The sequence below is a fragment of the Falco naumanni genome, chromosome 6, assembly GCF_017639655.2.
Source record: "Falco naumanni isolate bFalNau1 chromosome 6, bFalNau1.pat, whole genome shotgun sequence".
Classification (NCBI taxonomy): domain Eukaryota; kingdom Metazoa; phylum Chordata; class Aves; order Falconiformes; family Falconidae; genus Falco; species Falco naumanni.
In genome coordinates, this window is record NC_054059.1 from 67,608,817 (window position 1) to 67,626,148 (window position 17,332).

The 17,332-nt window shown below is 39.0% G+C and overlaps 1 protein-coding gene across 1 annotated transcript in view; it reads left to right on the forward strand.

Annotated features, from left to right (window-relative positions):
- The window catches only part of LOC121089972 (prolyl endopeptidase), a 113,874-nt gene that overhangs the window by 41,348 nt on the left and 55,194 nt on the right, over positions 1 to 17,332 (forward strand). The window contains exon 8 of the mRNA XM_040597829.1: positions 14,392 to 14,583. Coding sequence (XP_040453763.1) covers positions 14,392 to 14,583 — 192 coding nt within the window. The remainder of the gene's footprint in view (positions 1 to 14,391; positions 14,584 to 17,332) is intronic.

Here is a 17,332-nt window from a genome sequence, read left to right on the forward strand (position 1 = left end):
AAATTTCTTTAAGTTACATCAGAATTTAAATACTGTTTGAGCATAGGGTCAAAATAAGTGGATGTGCATATACTTAAGGACTAAAGCCACACTACCACTGTAGAAACTCCCACGCTCAATATACTATGTCCTACTATACCAGCAAGGATGAATAGGCAGATGTGACTTCTCATATCTAGATGGGGCAAAACAAAATGTAGGGCTTCCCTTAACTATGAAGGGATCAGGATAATAAACTGTCCCTATCCCACACGTTTTATAGGCATGTTACATGCTAGCTCTTCTTGTATTGAGGAGTAATGTTCTGGTTTCTAGGTTGAGGCTCTTGTATTAAGTGAAAGACATTTGTGGTTCCATGAAATTATTCCGTTTATATCCCTTCAATGATGTGCTGTACAGCTTATTTAGAAATAGTAGTTGCTTTTATAATTCTTTTTGTTTTAAGGAGGCCTTAAGAAAAAAAGTAATCGGAAAATTCCATGCAATCACAATACTACACTGGATATGCTTATAGTTAAAGAGGTGGCAGATTTCATATGAGCATGTACAACCGTCTTCTCTGTCATGTGGAGCTTATTATATAGGTTTTCATTATTATATTCATCGTTGGGTGTTTGATTTAACTGAACTGGTCTAATTCAGCACACAGATATATAGGAGGGCGTTGCAGTCTTGTGGAATATTTCAAGTCTGGTATCAACTGATTTCCCATAGCTCTAATAGTTTAGAAAATTATATTGCAGTTTCTCATTGCAGAAGAACAAATGTGCTCTACTTAGGGTTGTTAGATTTAGGGTTGGCTAGCTCATTTGTGGGATTTGTTTCTAACAGTGTATATTAGAAACGTGGTACAATTCTTCTGAATTTTTTTCTTTTTACCTATATGTTAAAGAGACCTGCTTGCTCAGAGTAAAGTTTTATTTCGTTGGCCTGAAAGACCAAAACAAAAAAAAAATAATCTTATTCCCTCAAACAACACAGTATCCATTAGAATTATTTTGCTTAAATTTACAGGATAGAGTGGAGAAGCAGGGTGGAGATGGGGATCCATCTTGGGAAATGATGGAAAATGAAACAGTATGTTTCATGTGTGGAAATGAAAAACACTTATCAAATATCTGCCTGACAGAACTCAGAAGATGACTGTGAATTCAGGGATGAGTCAGCTGCTGTGGGAATTACTAAGCAACGTGATAGAGCCCATAACAGACTTACAGGAGTTCAGATATTTCTTTCCTCAGGAGATTAATGGAATATGTTGTCTTCCCTTTTTACTGTTATGTACATATAGCATGTTTTTATAGCAGTAAAAAAGATTTCTTTTTTATTTTTAAATTAAATTCAACAGTTTCTGGCTGTTTTGAAGAGGTTTTAATGCTGCAGGATAAGCAATTATGATCTGGACATGATAATTGTAAACATTTCAATATTTATCTTTCAGATTCTTTGCTATCCCACGAAACTGGCAGTTCTGAGCTACGTTTTGATTCTATAAAATTCAGACAGGGACCACAATAGGCAGTGTTGAGGTGAGAGGAACAAAGTTGAAACTACATGGGATGTAGGTACTCCGTGTTCAATAGGTAGCTGCCTCTCTGTGGTATCATGAAGTGTGTAAGGAGGTGGTTTTTTTCCTGTAATGGTATAGCATGGAGAACACATACTGTGTCTGCTTTCTGCATACTGTGGATGTTGTCTCTTGGGATGAGACTCTGTATTCACTCCATACTTTGCCTTCAGCTGAGCTTCTTAGCTTAGATATTATATATATTTTAATCAAATCAGAGTCTAAAAATGACATTTTAAGTGCTTGGGGAAAACATGTTCCTTCTGGAAATCTGCTGGGACCTCTGTCACTTTTGTGCATTTCAGTACAGTATTCTAGGTGTCCGCTGATCCAAAGTAAATGGCTTTGGTGTAGAGGGAACCTCTGGCATAACTTTCTCACAAATTCTCTTTTTATGAAACATGGTTTGCCCAGTATTTGCTACTTCATTATTGCTTTAGTAGTCTTGAGTTAATGCATTCCATTAACTTCTTGCATCGCATGAGTTGTGGCTTCTCTTTGCATGTACTCCCTTTAAAAAATAAGTGAAGCCATAATAAAATCATTAAAGACTCTGTGGAAGCATGACATTTTTATTAGTTCTGCTGTACTGTGGGCAGTTGTGTCTTGTGCATTCATTGATTTTTTGATATGTTTCAGTGGCTATGGACCAGTGGAAGTTAACTCGCTCTGTGCTGGGCAGGAAATGATCTTTACTCTGAGTGGAGGTCACATCTAATAAATGAGATTAGGCTATTGGTTTAAGAAACTTAAAAATTTGCTTATTTCTACATTTGAAACAGCCTCAGGTTGCACCAGGGGAGGTTTAGATTAGGTATTAGGAAAAATTTATTCGCCAAAAGGGTGGTCAAGCATTGGAACAGGCTGCCCAGGGAAGTGGTTGAGACACCATCCCTGGAGGTATTTAAAAGATGTAGATGTGGCGCTTAGGGACACTGTTTAGTGGCGGACTTGGCAGTGCCAGGTTAATGGCTGGACTGGATGATCTTAAAGGTCTTTTCCAACCTAAATAAATCTATGATTCTATAGCCATTTCCCCTTTACTATATGCAATTACTCATGACATTTTGTCAACGGCTATAGGTTAATTGAATTTGCACTGCAGTCTTCTGTAATAATCCTTGTCAGTTTGGTTTCCCTGGAATATAATCTACACAGCACTGTTTCTGTTTCTTTCCATGAACGTTACAGGAAGCATCTGAGCATTTTTTCTGCTTCCCAGATTAGCTAAAATGTTCTTCATGCTTCCCGTCCCCCTCTTCACAATCTTTCTGCTGTATACAGACTGAGTCATTTTCCTCTTCAAATATTCAGGTTGTTTGCTAGGTTTTTAAGTGGGCCATTGTGAGCTATTTGTGCCAAGACTGCTCCTTTTTAGAATAGAAAATCACTGTGTTAAGTAACTTATGACAAATACATAGCTATTTTTTATGAGAATTTTAAATTAGTCTGAAAAGATAAGAGATCTGGGTGATATTGTTTCCCCTACTCCCCTGCATGTCTTGTGAACCCCACCAGGTTAACTTGGTTTGCAGCTTAGTTTTTACCACAAAACTCAGTTAGAAATAACCAAGTTAACCAGTTGGAATTTTATGTTTACAACTAAACTAACAAAATACACTTTTAAAATAAGTGCCTTTATTATCTCATATCAAAATGTTTTGCAAATACTCAGTTCCTCGACGAATACCTGTGGTCATAATTCACAGTATTGTGGCAAGACAGTAATGGGAGAAAACACCACTGGGAGAAGACAGCTGAGCTGTTCTTTAAGGTTTTGGGGGAGCTCCATTGCTGTACTCTGCTTCAAGTAGCTGTGGATATGGGTGGGGGCTTTTCCCTTCATGCGTGCCTCTTTGGTTGCTTATGGGGTGGGTTTTAGAAAGATCAGGGAAAATTAAAATTATAGGATTTCACCACTCTTTGTCAGCCACTGAACCAACTCATGCAGTTTGATTTTTGATTTGCAGAATTTCAGTAGCAGAGGTGCAACAGTTGTATATTGTGTCAGGAAGGGCAGCACTGTGTGTTCACATCCAAAACATTATCCCTCATTCAAGACTTCAGATTTCCCTACTTATCTTGGCAAACTGCAAGTAGGATTTTCAAGTCTTGACTCTTAAACATTCAAAAGTGATCTAATGCGAAGTATTTCTTTAAAAAAACACTCAGTGTCCCAGTAGCTGAGCATTGTAAGGCTCAATTTTTAGTAGCTATTTTATCAAGCTTGTCTTCCAGAATACAGACAGCTCACAAGTTTGCTTGTATGTCGAGCCAGTCAAACAAGAAAAGTTCTCTCATTAATTGCTTCAACTGTTGTTTCTGGTATACCTGAAAATCCCTCATACTAGCTAAACAGCTGGATACACAGTAATCAAGCGATTATATATTAGCAAACTTTGTTGTGCACCTTACAAAATAAACCCACAAAAAACTCCCAAACCAAACAAAAAAACAGCAGTGCTTTTTCTGTAGCATGTCTCTTACTGTTTCTGTGCCTAGTAATAATTTTTATTTTCCCTTTCTTGAGAAATTGTTTCTTTTTGATTAGATTGTCAGCCTTGACTATTTATTCTTTTGATTGTGTGGTTTGGTGCAGTGAAGAGGGGATTTAGCACAAACCTGTTGGTGTGCAACAAGAAATAAATGAAAGCTCTTTAATCAGTCTTGGCTATGAACTTAAACCAACATGACATGACCAATCGGTCTTGTTGAAATTGTTCTTAATATTGACATTTTTCTTTATTTTGTATTATGGTAGCGCTAGGAAGCCTGATGAAAAAATCAGGATCCTCTTGTAAACACCATAGAGCTGATTTATGAGCCACTGACTCAGTGCTCCGAGCAGAGCCCCACATGCCTCTTCCTAGGAGAGCTGAAGCGTGAGAACAGAGGGTGAAAAGCAGGGATATAAGGCAGCATGGGGAACAGGAGAGGTAGCTCTTGTTATAACCTCCAGAGAGATACAAAACTGTGAAAGGCTGCTGTGACATCTGGAATGCAAAAAGTTGAGAGAGACCGCTAGTTGGAAAGCACAGCCTGGGTTGTTGGATTGGAAGGGATTGCACTGGCTAGAAGCTAAACACAGATTTGTGTAAACTGGAAGTACAAGGAGTTTGGGGAGAGAGGACAGTGGTACGGGCTTTCATGCTTGGGTACTGGGCTGCTTGGAGACGGACAGTTTGTGTCTAGTGTGAACAGTGGGATGTGGTGGGAGGGCGCATACATGAGAAGAGGAGGTAGTGTAAAATATTTGAGAACCACTGTAAAGGTGCAACAAAAATTGAGCAAACCCTGAAGTTCACTGCTTGCTGGTTGCTTAGTCATTGCCAGCTGGAACTGCTTTGTACTAGACTGGCAGAGACAGGTTATGAGAATGAATTGAAGAACAGGGTTACCAGCCAAAAGAATTTTTATCTTGTTCCTTTGTTTAGACGGTCGTTCTTTTTTTCTCCATGCTGAAGAAAGCATGTATGTGGCTTGAGGGCACGTAGAAAAACCAAGGTTATGTTTGTACACTTCCTGTTGAAAACAGGATTATCTGGCCTTTTGTATTTTAGTTTAGTCTTGCAATTTATAAGACTCTCTTAAAAAAAAAGGGGGGGGGGAATGAACAGTCCTATATACAGTAACATCAAAGGGGCGAGTCAGTATATGCGTAAACTGAAAAAGTGGATCAAAACCTTTGTAATGAAAATGAACAAGAGAAAAATGATAGTGAGGAGACAGACATCAGCTAGAAGGTGGGATGTGATTGGGAGAGTACTCTTTTTTTGAAAGACTTTTCTGTGATTGAAATAACTTTTTTAAAAAAAAGCCTTTAAAAAAAATCTATATTGAAACAAGGCCATTATGTCCTTCCCTAACAAATAGGGAGAAAAATACCAGTTGAGTCTTGGAAAATAGGAGGAAGCCTCAACAACAGAGACTTTACTTAAAGAAAACAGCTTCTTGTCTCTTAAATGGCAATTCCAAAGAGTTTTGCTTTCCATGTAATTTTTTTTAAGTGGAGGCAAATCATTAGCAATGAAATTAAATAGCTTGCTATTAATTTGATCAAGGAGATCTTCATGCTACTACTGTGTTGACTGGACATTAACATTTATAAATAGTATTGACGATGAAGTTATTTTTTAAATATTTGTGTATATTATTTTTTATATATATATAATGTTTAAAACTTTGTGTATATTAAAGAAAGTGTGCCATGAGAGAGAGGAACCTTTGGTTCCTGTTTTTCTTTTGCTGTGTTCTGCTGCATGAGGACATAAGATATCTCTCAAAACAAAGCATTCTCCCTGCCTTTTGAGGGATCATCCAGATGGAAGTAAAATAGAAGCCTTGAAACAGATTGAGAAATCTCTGCTCATAAAAGTGCTTGATTTCTTTTTTCTGGGCTAATCTTTGATTTATCTTGACGTGTCTGAACTTTTAACTTGAATAAATATTGCCTCCTTCTATTTATTTAATTTTTTTTTAAATTGCATATACATTAACTTTCCATAATTGTTGAGTAGCTGTCATCCATCATCTGCAGGGTGAGTGGTACTGAGAACCCTCTCAGTACAAACACAACAACATTGTGTTCCTTTCAGGGATATGTTAATATCTCCTCTCCAGTATTCCCTCCCTCAGAGGTTTGTAAGTGAAGCCAGGTCTCAGAAGGAGTAAACTTTATAGAATGGGGTAGCTGACTCATAATTTCAAGTTATTTCTGAAGAAAAGTCTTCAGCAGTTGGAAGGTGCAAGTCAAGTGAAGATGTGCGGTTAATGCAGCTGCTGACAGGGGAAGTAGGAAGCAAGATTAACATCAGTGCAGTGGCTTGAGGTTTGCAGGTGAAGTGAAACTGTTGCAGTCAGAGAAACTCTTAACTGGTAGAAATCTCCTAAACACTGAGGTTCTTGGGTATGTTTGTGCTTTCAGGATAGAGCTGCTGAGACGGACTGGAGGGCTGGACACAATGCATCTGTGTACAGCCGTGATCTGCTCTGCTCTCATTTCACATAGGAAGGTGCTATACACCACTATGTGAAAGCTGTGTACTGTAGCTATCCTAAAGCAAACTCAGATTATTCTGACATATTCTGAAAGATGACAGCAGCCTAATGCTGGATTCTCTGTTATATATAAATGTCCAGCAGTCACCACTGTGAGAGATACAGGATGCTCTCTGATATGATGAAAAATATGCTGTGGATATGTTCAGTAAGCACTTGTAGTGAATTATGGCCTTGTGACATGCAGTAGTTGAATGTTGCCTGTTACAGTGTATAGGGTAAATCCAAGAAAGGAAAGGAGAAAATATAAATGGGAGAATACTAAAAGGAGATGTAACTACTAGACAAAATTTAAATTGCATAGTGAGATTTGCACTGTGTTTTTTTCCCCTTGTGATGAAAGGCATTGTGTATCCTGTGATTAAGGTTTGCAGAGATGGAATAGATGTTGCCAGGTACCTCCAGCAAGCGAAACAAATTTTCCATTAAGTGATCCCCAGTCCAAGGGCAAAAGATAATTCACTGCTCTAGCAAAGGTGTTCAAAACTTGAGTGTATATATCTATTTATGTATAATGTAGGTACACACAGGTATTACACATTTTAAGCCACTTTAAATATACTACAGGCTATGTAGATAAGTTAACACCAGAAAATGGAATCTATAATGGATGCATGTGGTTCTTTAAGAAAATAAAATTTGGAGAGTAAAAGCTTTCTGTTCAGTGAGAAACATTAAAAGCAGAAATTATGAGGGAATGAGTGGTTTTAATCCATTTTCCTGAGAATGGGGGGGAAAAAAGTAGTACTCCACTAGCAGAGTCCTAAACTGTAGTGTTTAACTATTGATTGTGCGAGTAAGGTCCTTTGGTCTGCTATCTCAGTGGAGGCAGAGGATGGAGTTCCATACAGCAGCAAAGGTGCAAGAGTTATTGATGTGTTAGGAACCACAGAAGCTCCTGAGAATGGTCACATAGGAATTAGAGCTTCTCCCCCCCACACAAAAGGTGGCAGGATCAATAGCCCAACTGAAGTGCGGCTACACCAATGCACACAGCATGGGCAACAAACAGGAGGAGCCAGAAGCCATTAAGCAGCTGGAAAACGGACATAGTTGCCATCATGAAAACATGGTCGGATGACTCGCACAACTGGAGCGCTGCAGTGGATGCTATGAACTCTTCAGAAGGGATAGGCAAAGGAGAGGGGCTGGGATAGCCCTGTAAGTTAGGAAGTGTTCTGATTGTCTAGAGGTTAATGATGGTGATGATAGGGTTGAGTGTTTATGGGTAAGAATCAGGGGAAAGGCCAATGAGGCAGACATCATGGTAGGAGTCTGTTACAGACCACCCAACCAGGATGAAGAAGCTGACAAAGCATTCTATAAGCAGCTGGGAGAAGCCTCACAATTGCTAGCCCATGTTCTCTCAGAGGACTTCAACTTACCAGGTGTCTGCTGGAAATACAGTACAGCGAAAACAGTCTAGAAAGTTCCTGGCGTGTGTGGAAGTTAACTTTTTGACACAGCTAGTGAGTGAGCCATCTAGGAAAGGGGCCTCCTGGACCTTTTTGCAAACAGAGAAGGACTTGTGGGTGATGAGATGGTTGGAGGCCATCTGAGGCATAGCAATCATGAAATGATAGTTTTCAGGATTTGGAGGAGTAAGGAAGGGGGTCAGCAGAACTGACACCTTGAACTTCTGGAGGGCAGACTTTGGCCTGTTTAGGAGCCTGCTTGACTGGGTCCCTTGGGAGCAGTCCTGAAGTGCAGAGGAGTCCAGGAAGTCTTGGTTCACTTCCTGAACCAAGTGAATTGCCATTTCCAGAAAAACCGTCTTACAAAAAAAAACCCCAACTGACAGGTTGGAACAGAATATAAATTTATGGAGATCAACATTTAGATCTTCACCTCATAATTTGGACTGCTAGAATACATGAAAAAAAACATATGAGAGCATTTACCTTGTGATTATTTTTTTTTTACATCAGATAAACCCCTAATCATTAGTTGATCACTAGGCACTGTCTCTCCAGCCAGCATGGTTGAGAGGTAATTTGCAAGAAATGGATCGTTTGGCCTTTCCATGAAACATGAAATATGGAAGGAAGTATTGAGAACATTTTGTGAACTGATGAACAGTGACTCTCAGCCACTCTATACTTTCTGTTTGAAAGGGGGTTGGTAACAGGCTTTCTGTGATCATTCTTGCTGTTATAATTAGTTTGTTGAAATTAGCTTTTCCTTCCGTAGTTGTCATCATTCAGCTACAAACCTGCTTCATCACACAGTGCTCTCAGCAGTCCAGTGAATGTTTTGGTATGTTCAGAAGCCAGTACAAGATTGAGGGGCTTAATCTGTGATGCTTACTGATTATAATTCCTCTTTTGATCTTCTATGGATCCAAAAATTGTGTTTAAAAATTCTGTCTGTACTCTCTGTGTTGCTTTTGTCCTAAATATTGCAGAAGAAGGGCTAGCTTTGTAGGATTATGATCTTTTGTTGTGTGGCATAGCCATCGAATAAAGGTTATAAATCCTCTACCTGCAGGTCCTATTGTAGTGCAATTATTTTGTGATAAATAACTGGCTGATATAAAATATATAGGCAAAAGCATCTATAGCTCTTCAGGAATGTGTTTTGCTGGAAGAACTGGAAGAGTAAGAGATTAGGATATAGCAGCAGTATACAGTAAACTGTCAAGATATTCAGCCTCATGCTTTTCCCATGTATAGTAAATCTGTCTCATTGTATGCTTATGTGGATTAAACTGAAGTCTTCATGGGCTCTGGTGTTAAGGATAAGGGAGACTGGACTACAGATGCCACTTGTCAGTGGCTCTCCTCAAAGACAGATATTCTCAGAGGGCTGCTGGTTAAACCTGCAAATCTTTATCGTGACAGAGTTCTTCACCTCTCTCCTCCCCTCCTTTCTTCTAAAGAATGAATTGAGTGCCCATCCTTGACCTGTTTTTGGAGGACTTTAAAAAGTTGTAACGTACAGATGTACTGTTCTGTTTGTTACTGAGAGGCTGTTTGTTCTGGGTTTTAGACTGAAGCAAGAATCCATCACCTGCCTCTAGAATCATGGTAACAAACAATTTATGGGCCTTGGTGCCCTTTTTGCTGGAGTGCTTCAGAGGTGAGGAGGAGCTGGCTTGTGTGAACTGTTTGGGGGCCAACACACCATTCTTTGTTTCTGAGACTGTAGTCCCTCCCGTGTTTTGATAACTGTATAGATACGTACACGCCACATGACATCATGCACACATTCATTTTTGGTCAGGTATGTAACTAGCAAGTGAGTATCCATCCAGTTGTATGACAAGATGTGTGCATATACCTCAGGCCATCTGGTAGGAATGGATGTGCTCATCATGTGAATTTTCAGTCATATGATGGAGAACTGACTGTGGTCTAGGACCCATCTAGGACCATCATCCTGGGTCTAACAGAAGGTCTGGGCATCACAGCTCCCAGTCACTCATTGTTTTATAGACTTTATCCGGCTCTTGTGTATTCGTCATTATGTAAGGCATATGGTATTTTCACAGGTCATTTTATATGAAAACTATGGTTTAGGCCTTTTGTCATTACTTCTGGTCTATTCTGAGCCTCTGTTTCCTGCATCTTGTATAGCTTCTGGGAAGACTGTCAGTCATCCACCCCTGCAGAGCCCTTTCCAGATGTCTGTTGTCTTAGTGAAGCCATGTAGTTCATCTCTGTATTTCCTTAGCTGTATGCACTTAAGACGTCTGCTTTTGTGACTATGGCTGTATATTTGTTGATACCTTCACTGACTCTCAGGTCCCTTGGGAACTGGTACATGTGACTTAGTGCTGCAAGAAGTTACTTGGGAATGTTTGTATTGTCCCATCTAGATTGTGTGTAGATATTTTTATTATTCTTCCAGAAGTTAGAATGTGGGTCCTCCATGGTCAAGCATGCTTTCCCATATCTGCACTGCATGCTGAACTGCTTTTTTTGCAGTTTTTTCTCTTCTGATGCTTAGATAACCACGCTCAGCCCAGCTCATTCTGCTGCTATAAGTGTGCTCTGTTACACATGTACAGAGAATACACTGTAAGTGGGTGCTGGTTGAGTCCCTCAGTACCTAGTTTGCCATGCTTTTGAATTTTTAGCCAGTTACTACAGAATCATCCATCCTAAATTCAGGCCAGGTGAAGGCTACACGCAGATTCCTTCCATAGTACTCAGTAGTCACACATATAAACAGAAGACAAACAGGAAGGAACAGAGGAGTTATGCATCGTCTGTTGGCACAGAATTTGAATTGGAAATGCATGTCAGACATGGACAGACTTGCAGGTGTATTCCTGATGTTTCCAGGAAGACAGAATCTTTGACGAGGTATGCTTTAGATTTAAAAGTGTGCACATTCAAGCAAACTGTCCTCCTGGTGCAATGTGCTGTCTTAAATAAAAATCTGCTGTGTCCATACCCGTGGATGTTTTGGGTACTGGGGGAGCAGTTTGATGAGAGGAGTACAGCCAGACTATGCACTTGCTGCCCTGGAAAGGAGAGATGTCCCATCTATTTCCTCACGCTCCCATATTACATGAGACTGTTCTCCTGTTGAGTCAGTCAGCATCTTCACTCATCTGACCCTGTGGTAAGGTGATTGTACTTAGTAAGAAGCTGTGAAATAAGAGTTTTCTTCTAGGTTAGCTAATTTGATCAGCTTTTCTAGTCACTTGGGCAAATGCCAAACCAAGCATGATGGTGGAGACACAGTGATAGAGGAGGGAAAAATGAGAGTGCAAGTTTACTGCAGTCAAGCTTATCTCATGGCTCATTGCTAATGATAATAAATAATCATGATAATGATAATAAATACTGTTACTCCTCTTCAGCCTCGGCCACTGCCTTGCACGTACTGCCTGCCTTGCATGTAGCGACACTCCTCTGCCCAAGCCGTGAGCTGCTTCACACAGTGGAAGAGAAAAGTTTATTTTGCAGCACAGTTGTTTTTTTTAAGTCATTTAACATGTTGAACAAGCACGCTGCTCAGGCAAATAAGCAAAACAGAAGCACCAGTCTAATGTGATGAAGGACAAACTCCTCTTTGGCGGTGATTAAGTGTTAGCTCTGCTCAGCAGCAAGGCCAGAGTGCCTGACAGGACTCAGTGCCACGCTAGTAAGCTGCATGGGCCTGCCCCTCCCTTGTGCTGCCACTGGTGTGACCGGCAGATAAATGGTTCCCACACCCCTCAGTGAGTTTTCAGCCTTATTGGTGCTCAGTTAACTGGCCGTGTTGGTCACCAGGTTGTTATTCCTAGCCCAAAGGAGACACCTAAGCAGGGAGATCTAAACCAGTGCTAGAACAGCCCTTTCAGTGATGAGCCACAAGCGGACCAGCAGCAACCAGCCGTAAAGCTGCATCCTGTAGTTCAGGTGTCTGTCTCGTCGCAAAGAGTGTCTTCCTGTCACAGGAAAACTAGAGCACATACTTTGTACAGTAGCAAATGTACCTGATGCAACAGTCTCTTGCAGCTGCCTGTAATTACCTCATTACTGCCTCCTAACTTAGACTAGGTATTGGCATATTTAACTACTTCAGTGAGACAGTGGTTTAGAGGTGATTCATCTACAATGTTTTTCTTCTAAGGACTATGTAACATCCACTTTAACATGATGAATGCTCTTGATTTTGTAATAAGAACTTAGTGTATCCCTGTAGAATATAAACCCTCTTGCTTCTTGACTAGCTGTTCATTTGGGACTAGATGAATGAGTTGCAAGGAAGCAAAGTAAATCCCTAGTGTCACATAATTGTCCTTTTTCTTCATGGAATCCAACTTCTGTTGCAGTCTTGGGGACTACGGTTATCGTGCACATATACCATTAAAAAAGTGGGGGTTTTCAACAGTCTGGAGATTTCTTTTTATGAAGCCTTGTTCTTCTTTAGTAGGATGGTTTCATTCTGTCAGATACTAAAATGCAAATGTTCCAATATTGTTATGGTGTTATACTGCAGTTAATTTTTTATTTACTAAAATGCTTGTGCATGTGACTTGGGATCTTAAAACAGTTCCACTGGTATGTATCAGAGTTCACTGAAGGCTGATTTTCTTTGTTTTACTGGACATTAAAGCAGGTTTTCTCTACAGAACTCTGAGCAACTGGAGGGACTTAGCAGGATTTTTCTTCAACATGAAACCTCTTGAGAAGGGCAAAACTTTGGACCTCAGCGAAAAGATTTAACATGCATTTGGTTCACTCAGAGGCAGGATGCTAAGTTGACTGGATTGTCTGGGAAGCTTACTGCAGCAGTATGACAAGTAGAATGTAATTGGCTAATCTATCACTTTGCATGAAGAGACAGAGAAGTTTTCCTTAAACCGAAACAGCAATTAAGAGATAGAGCTTTATGAATGTACTAAGCCTGGCTACACTCTCTTATTACATTTAATGGGTTTAAAATTACTTTAGCCATCTCACTGCTTCCTCAATTATTCTTTTCTTTTTTAAAACTTACAGTAATTACAGCTCAGCTATGATCTATTTCCACTATTCTGCTCAGCTTTTAATATTATAAAACAGCTGATATGCTGTTTTATTGATGCAAACACTCTATTTGTAGTTTCATGAACAGATTTATGCACAGTTTATTTGTTTATACTTAAAAACAAAGACCTAGCCTTTAGTTTTAAGAAAGAGGCAGAGAGTGCACCAAATGTTATTTTAAGAAACAGAATTTTTAATTTCACATATAAATAAGGATTCTGATTCTTTAGCATAGCTAATGTATGATGCTTATAATAGTAAGTTTGGTTGATAGGTTGGACTGTAGATATAACAATCATATTACATATCTGATCTGGCCTTGCTACTTTTTCTTTCTACTAAGCCTATTGCAAAGCAGTAGAATGTGAATAAAATGTAGTGGAGTCTTCCAGTCCCACCTCCAGGTTAAGTCAATACTAAGACTGTGGTACAGAGTGAGTAAGCTAAGGCGATTCATGTTTGAGAGAAGTGTGCTTCTATTAGTGAGTGTGATATTCCAGAAGGTTGGTAGGAAAAATGCTGTTTCATTCTTTGCAAACCCAGAAATTAACATTTTAGCTAACTTTGTGTAGTTGTCCTTTGGTGGTGACAAGCTTCTGCAGAAAACGCTTCAGAATGTTTTTTCTGAATTGGCAGGGAAATTCCTGGTATTGAAGTTTATTGTACTCATGCAAATAGCATGAGAAGTTTGGGGCTTAATAAGGAGGATGAAAAACTTTCCACTTTAAGAAAAAGTAACTTTTTTTGCAGAAAGAAAAAAATAATTTATAATTAAATAGTAGTTTTAAAAAAGCTATTGAAAATAAAATTGAGCTTGAAAGCTTAGTGCAGAGTCTTTTGACGCAGCTGCCACTCCTCGTTCCAAGAAGTCTGTAGAAGTGGGGACTTATGAACTCTCTTGGCAAGAACCTGATGTGCTTGGTGGTGTTAGCTCCATGACAGCCAGTGTGGTAGAAGCCCCTCTATAGCACGTATCTGAGCTGTCCATCAGGGCTTTAGGAAAGCTGATGAAACACTAGCCATAATTCTTTCAGTATTCTATGTGTATTTTGCTAGAAATTCCTCAAAACCAGTATGTTAACATGTCCATGAACTAGCATTTTCCCACTGCAGCCCACTAATACGGAGAATTCGTTGCAAGTTCTCAGTACGTATTAGGCCCTTTGCATAGTTGTACCTCTTCTGGTCACCACCGTGGTTCAAGGAAGAGCCTACAGCAATTGTCAGGCAGACCTTGCCCTCAGGTATTGAAAGGTTTTGTTTCAGGAGATTAAGAAATTCATTATATGTTTGATCTTGCAGGAATTCTTCAGTGGGTGAAGCTGATAGATAACTTTGAGGCTGAGTATGAGTATGTCACCAATGAAGGAACAGTGTTCACTTTCAAGACAAATCGCCACTCTCCAAATTACCGGTTAATCAACATTGACTTCAGTGACCCTGAGGAATCCAAATGGAAAGTTCTCGTCCCTGAACATGAAAGAGATGTTCTAGGTAAGAGTTCATGTCAAGTACAAGACTTTCTGTTCAGCTTTTTTCAAATTAATTCAGTAATTAGTCTATTGAATTATCTTTTACAGACCTTCTTACTTTTTTCCTGTGTTTAAACTTTGTTTAGGATTTGCGATTAGAAGACATGGTGATGAATAGGTCCAGGGTCTGTTTTTCTCTAACATCTTGTGTGACCATAGTGAAGTTGCTTCATCTGTCCTTGTTTTAATTGTGTTTGTAGGAAATGAGGGCAAGTATTTTCCAGTTTCCCATCAGTGTAGTAAACATTTACTAAACAGTTGGGGATTACAGCAAGAAGGACTTTGTAAGCAGAGAGAAGGGAAAGATCAAACCTGGGAGTAGTGCAGCACGCTATGAAGTGACCACACTTGGTCAGAATTTGAGACAGGATTTACTGTTGTTCCTGGGATAAGGGGAGTAGACAACACTTGAAAAAAAGCCTCAGGAAAGCCGAAGCACATGGAATTCTCTAAGTGTAAAAGTGAGTTCAAAACATAAATCTTAGGTTTTGATATAATTGAAATAAATGTGTAAATTTTTTTTATCCCATAATTTTGGGGACATTTCTATGAAAACTTAGAATCAGTTTCAGATAATACAGAAAAACCTCCGAGCTGTTTTTTGGCAGATACTTTGTGTACGTTTGTATAGTTTGTTCTGTATACAGTACAAGATACAATTATGATTTATCTGACTAGCTCAATTATAGCTATTCAAAAAGACTCTGCTTTTTTTTTTTTATTAATCCATCTTTATACAGATTCATTCATGTTTGCTGCTTTTCTGGTGCAGAGCTGCTTTGTAGAATGAGTAGAATTCTGTGTGTGTGATTTGGTATGTGTATATACAGTAACTTCTGTCTTCTTGCTAAGACAGATCTATTTGACTACTGTTTCAAATTCCTCTTAAGATCTTGCTTTATAGGACACTTTAAAAAAATATTTCTGTCTGAATTTCACAATGTGTTCTGTGTGATTTCTGCCACAGCCTAGACAAGGTATGTGTGTGACATAAATGGTGACTGGGCACATCCAAAATTGTAGTGATGTTGCAAACGACTGGGGTCTAGAATATTGCAAGAATTTTGGTAATCACAAAAGTAGCAGATTAGAGCTTGGTGAGACATGAATCTTGAAATTGTGCTCTTTGAATCATTTTCATTTTAAATGTACCTTTGAAGCCCTAAGCAGAAAATAATAGGTGTAAGTGAAAAATTGCTTCCAATCTTAATTTCTGATTGTGTATGTATTTGCTGACAGTCTGTGAAGGCATGCTTAAGTTATAAGGAACAGCAATTTATAAAGTGGAACCAAGTCGAAGAATTGACTTGGAGATGGGGAGTGTCCAAATAGAATGGGACAGAAATGTGATTGAAATTAAATGTGGTTACTGTGTGTGGATTTACCTGAGAAGTGGTCTAGGCACCCAAAGGAGCTTTGACCAATGGCTATATAGACACTCGGTATATATTCCTTCCCAGTAAGATAAAGGCTACATCTGCTCTTCACTACACTGGTATTTAGTTCAGCTCCGTTTTGGTTGCATTGTAAAGGTAAAGTCATACTGAGTTCATGTTTGTGCACATGCAAAAAAAAAAATTAATGCATGCAACACTTCTTGAATAGATTATACAGGATAGCCTTGACTATACAAACATAGTAAGAACTGCATTTGGAAAACTGAAAGTTCAGATAAATGGGTTTGCTGAGGGCACTGACCTTCAGATGATAAACATTAAAAGGCATTCAGCTCTTAACTTGAAGGCAAGCATAATCTGTCATGTAAAACCTTCAAAGTGACTTTCAGATGCCTGTTGTGTGTCATTAAGCTTCTACTGTATTTGAATGTGAAGCCAGAGTAGGCAATCATATGTCCACTTCTCTCTAGCTTTTTGGAGTGGTACATGAAGGAATTGGATTAAATTAACAAATGAAAGTGTCTCTATAAGAAGATGAGTGATAAGTAGATCTTAGGCTACAGTAAATTCAGTTTGAATTGTTCAGTTGCTTCTTTGTGGCAGACACTTGTAAATTAGCGTTGTATCCTGACCACCACGATAAGGAAGTTTTATCATGTTCAGGAGGTTGTAGCGCTGAGTAAATAAAAAATCCTCCTTCACTTGATGAAGTCAGCAAGCAAGCCAGTCTCTATGTCATATTGTTTTAATCATTCCAACATTTGGTTTAGAAAGACATAATTATAGCAGAAGCCAGTTAATAATTCATTGTCTTGAAAACCTTGCAGTCAAGTGAATTTGATTTTGTGTGATCTGGAGATTACAATGTAATGAAATGCCTTCTGTGAAAGCCAGGACAGCAGTGATTCAGAGGGTAAATTAGTATTGCTACTGGTCCAATTTTTACGTATGTGTGGGAGTGACTCTCTATCAAGATGTAACTAGCTGTATTTTAATTTCTTCATAAATATTACAGTTAGTGGTGCTTTATGTCACAAATAAGTTTTACTGGGATGGACAGATAGATACTTGGCTTGAAAGGCTCCTCCTCTGGTGTGATCTGCCTGGTAGCCATAGCTGCCTTCAATTCTATGTGTTGACTTAGATTCAGTGTCATAGAAGCTCCATCTCGTACATCTAGAAATAGATTTGTTTATGAATAATGAATTAAAGATTAAGAATTATGAAGCTCTGCCAATGTCCATCAATGGCAAAAAGAGAAATTCCCCAAAGTATAATAATGCAGTCTTAGGGAAGGTGTTACAGGTAATATAA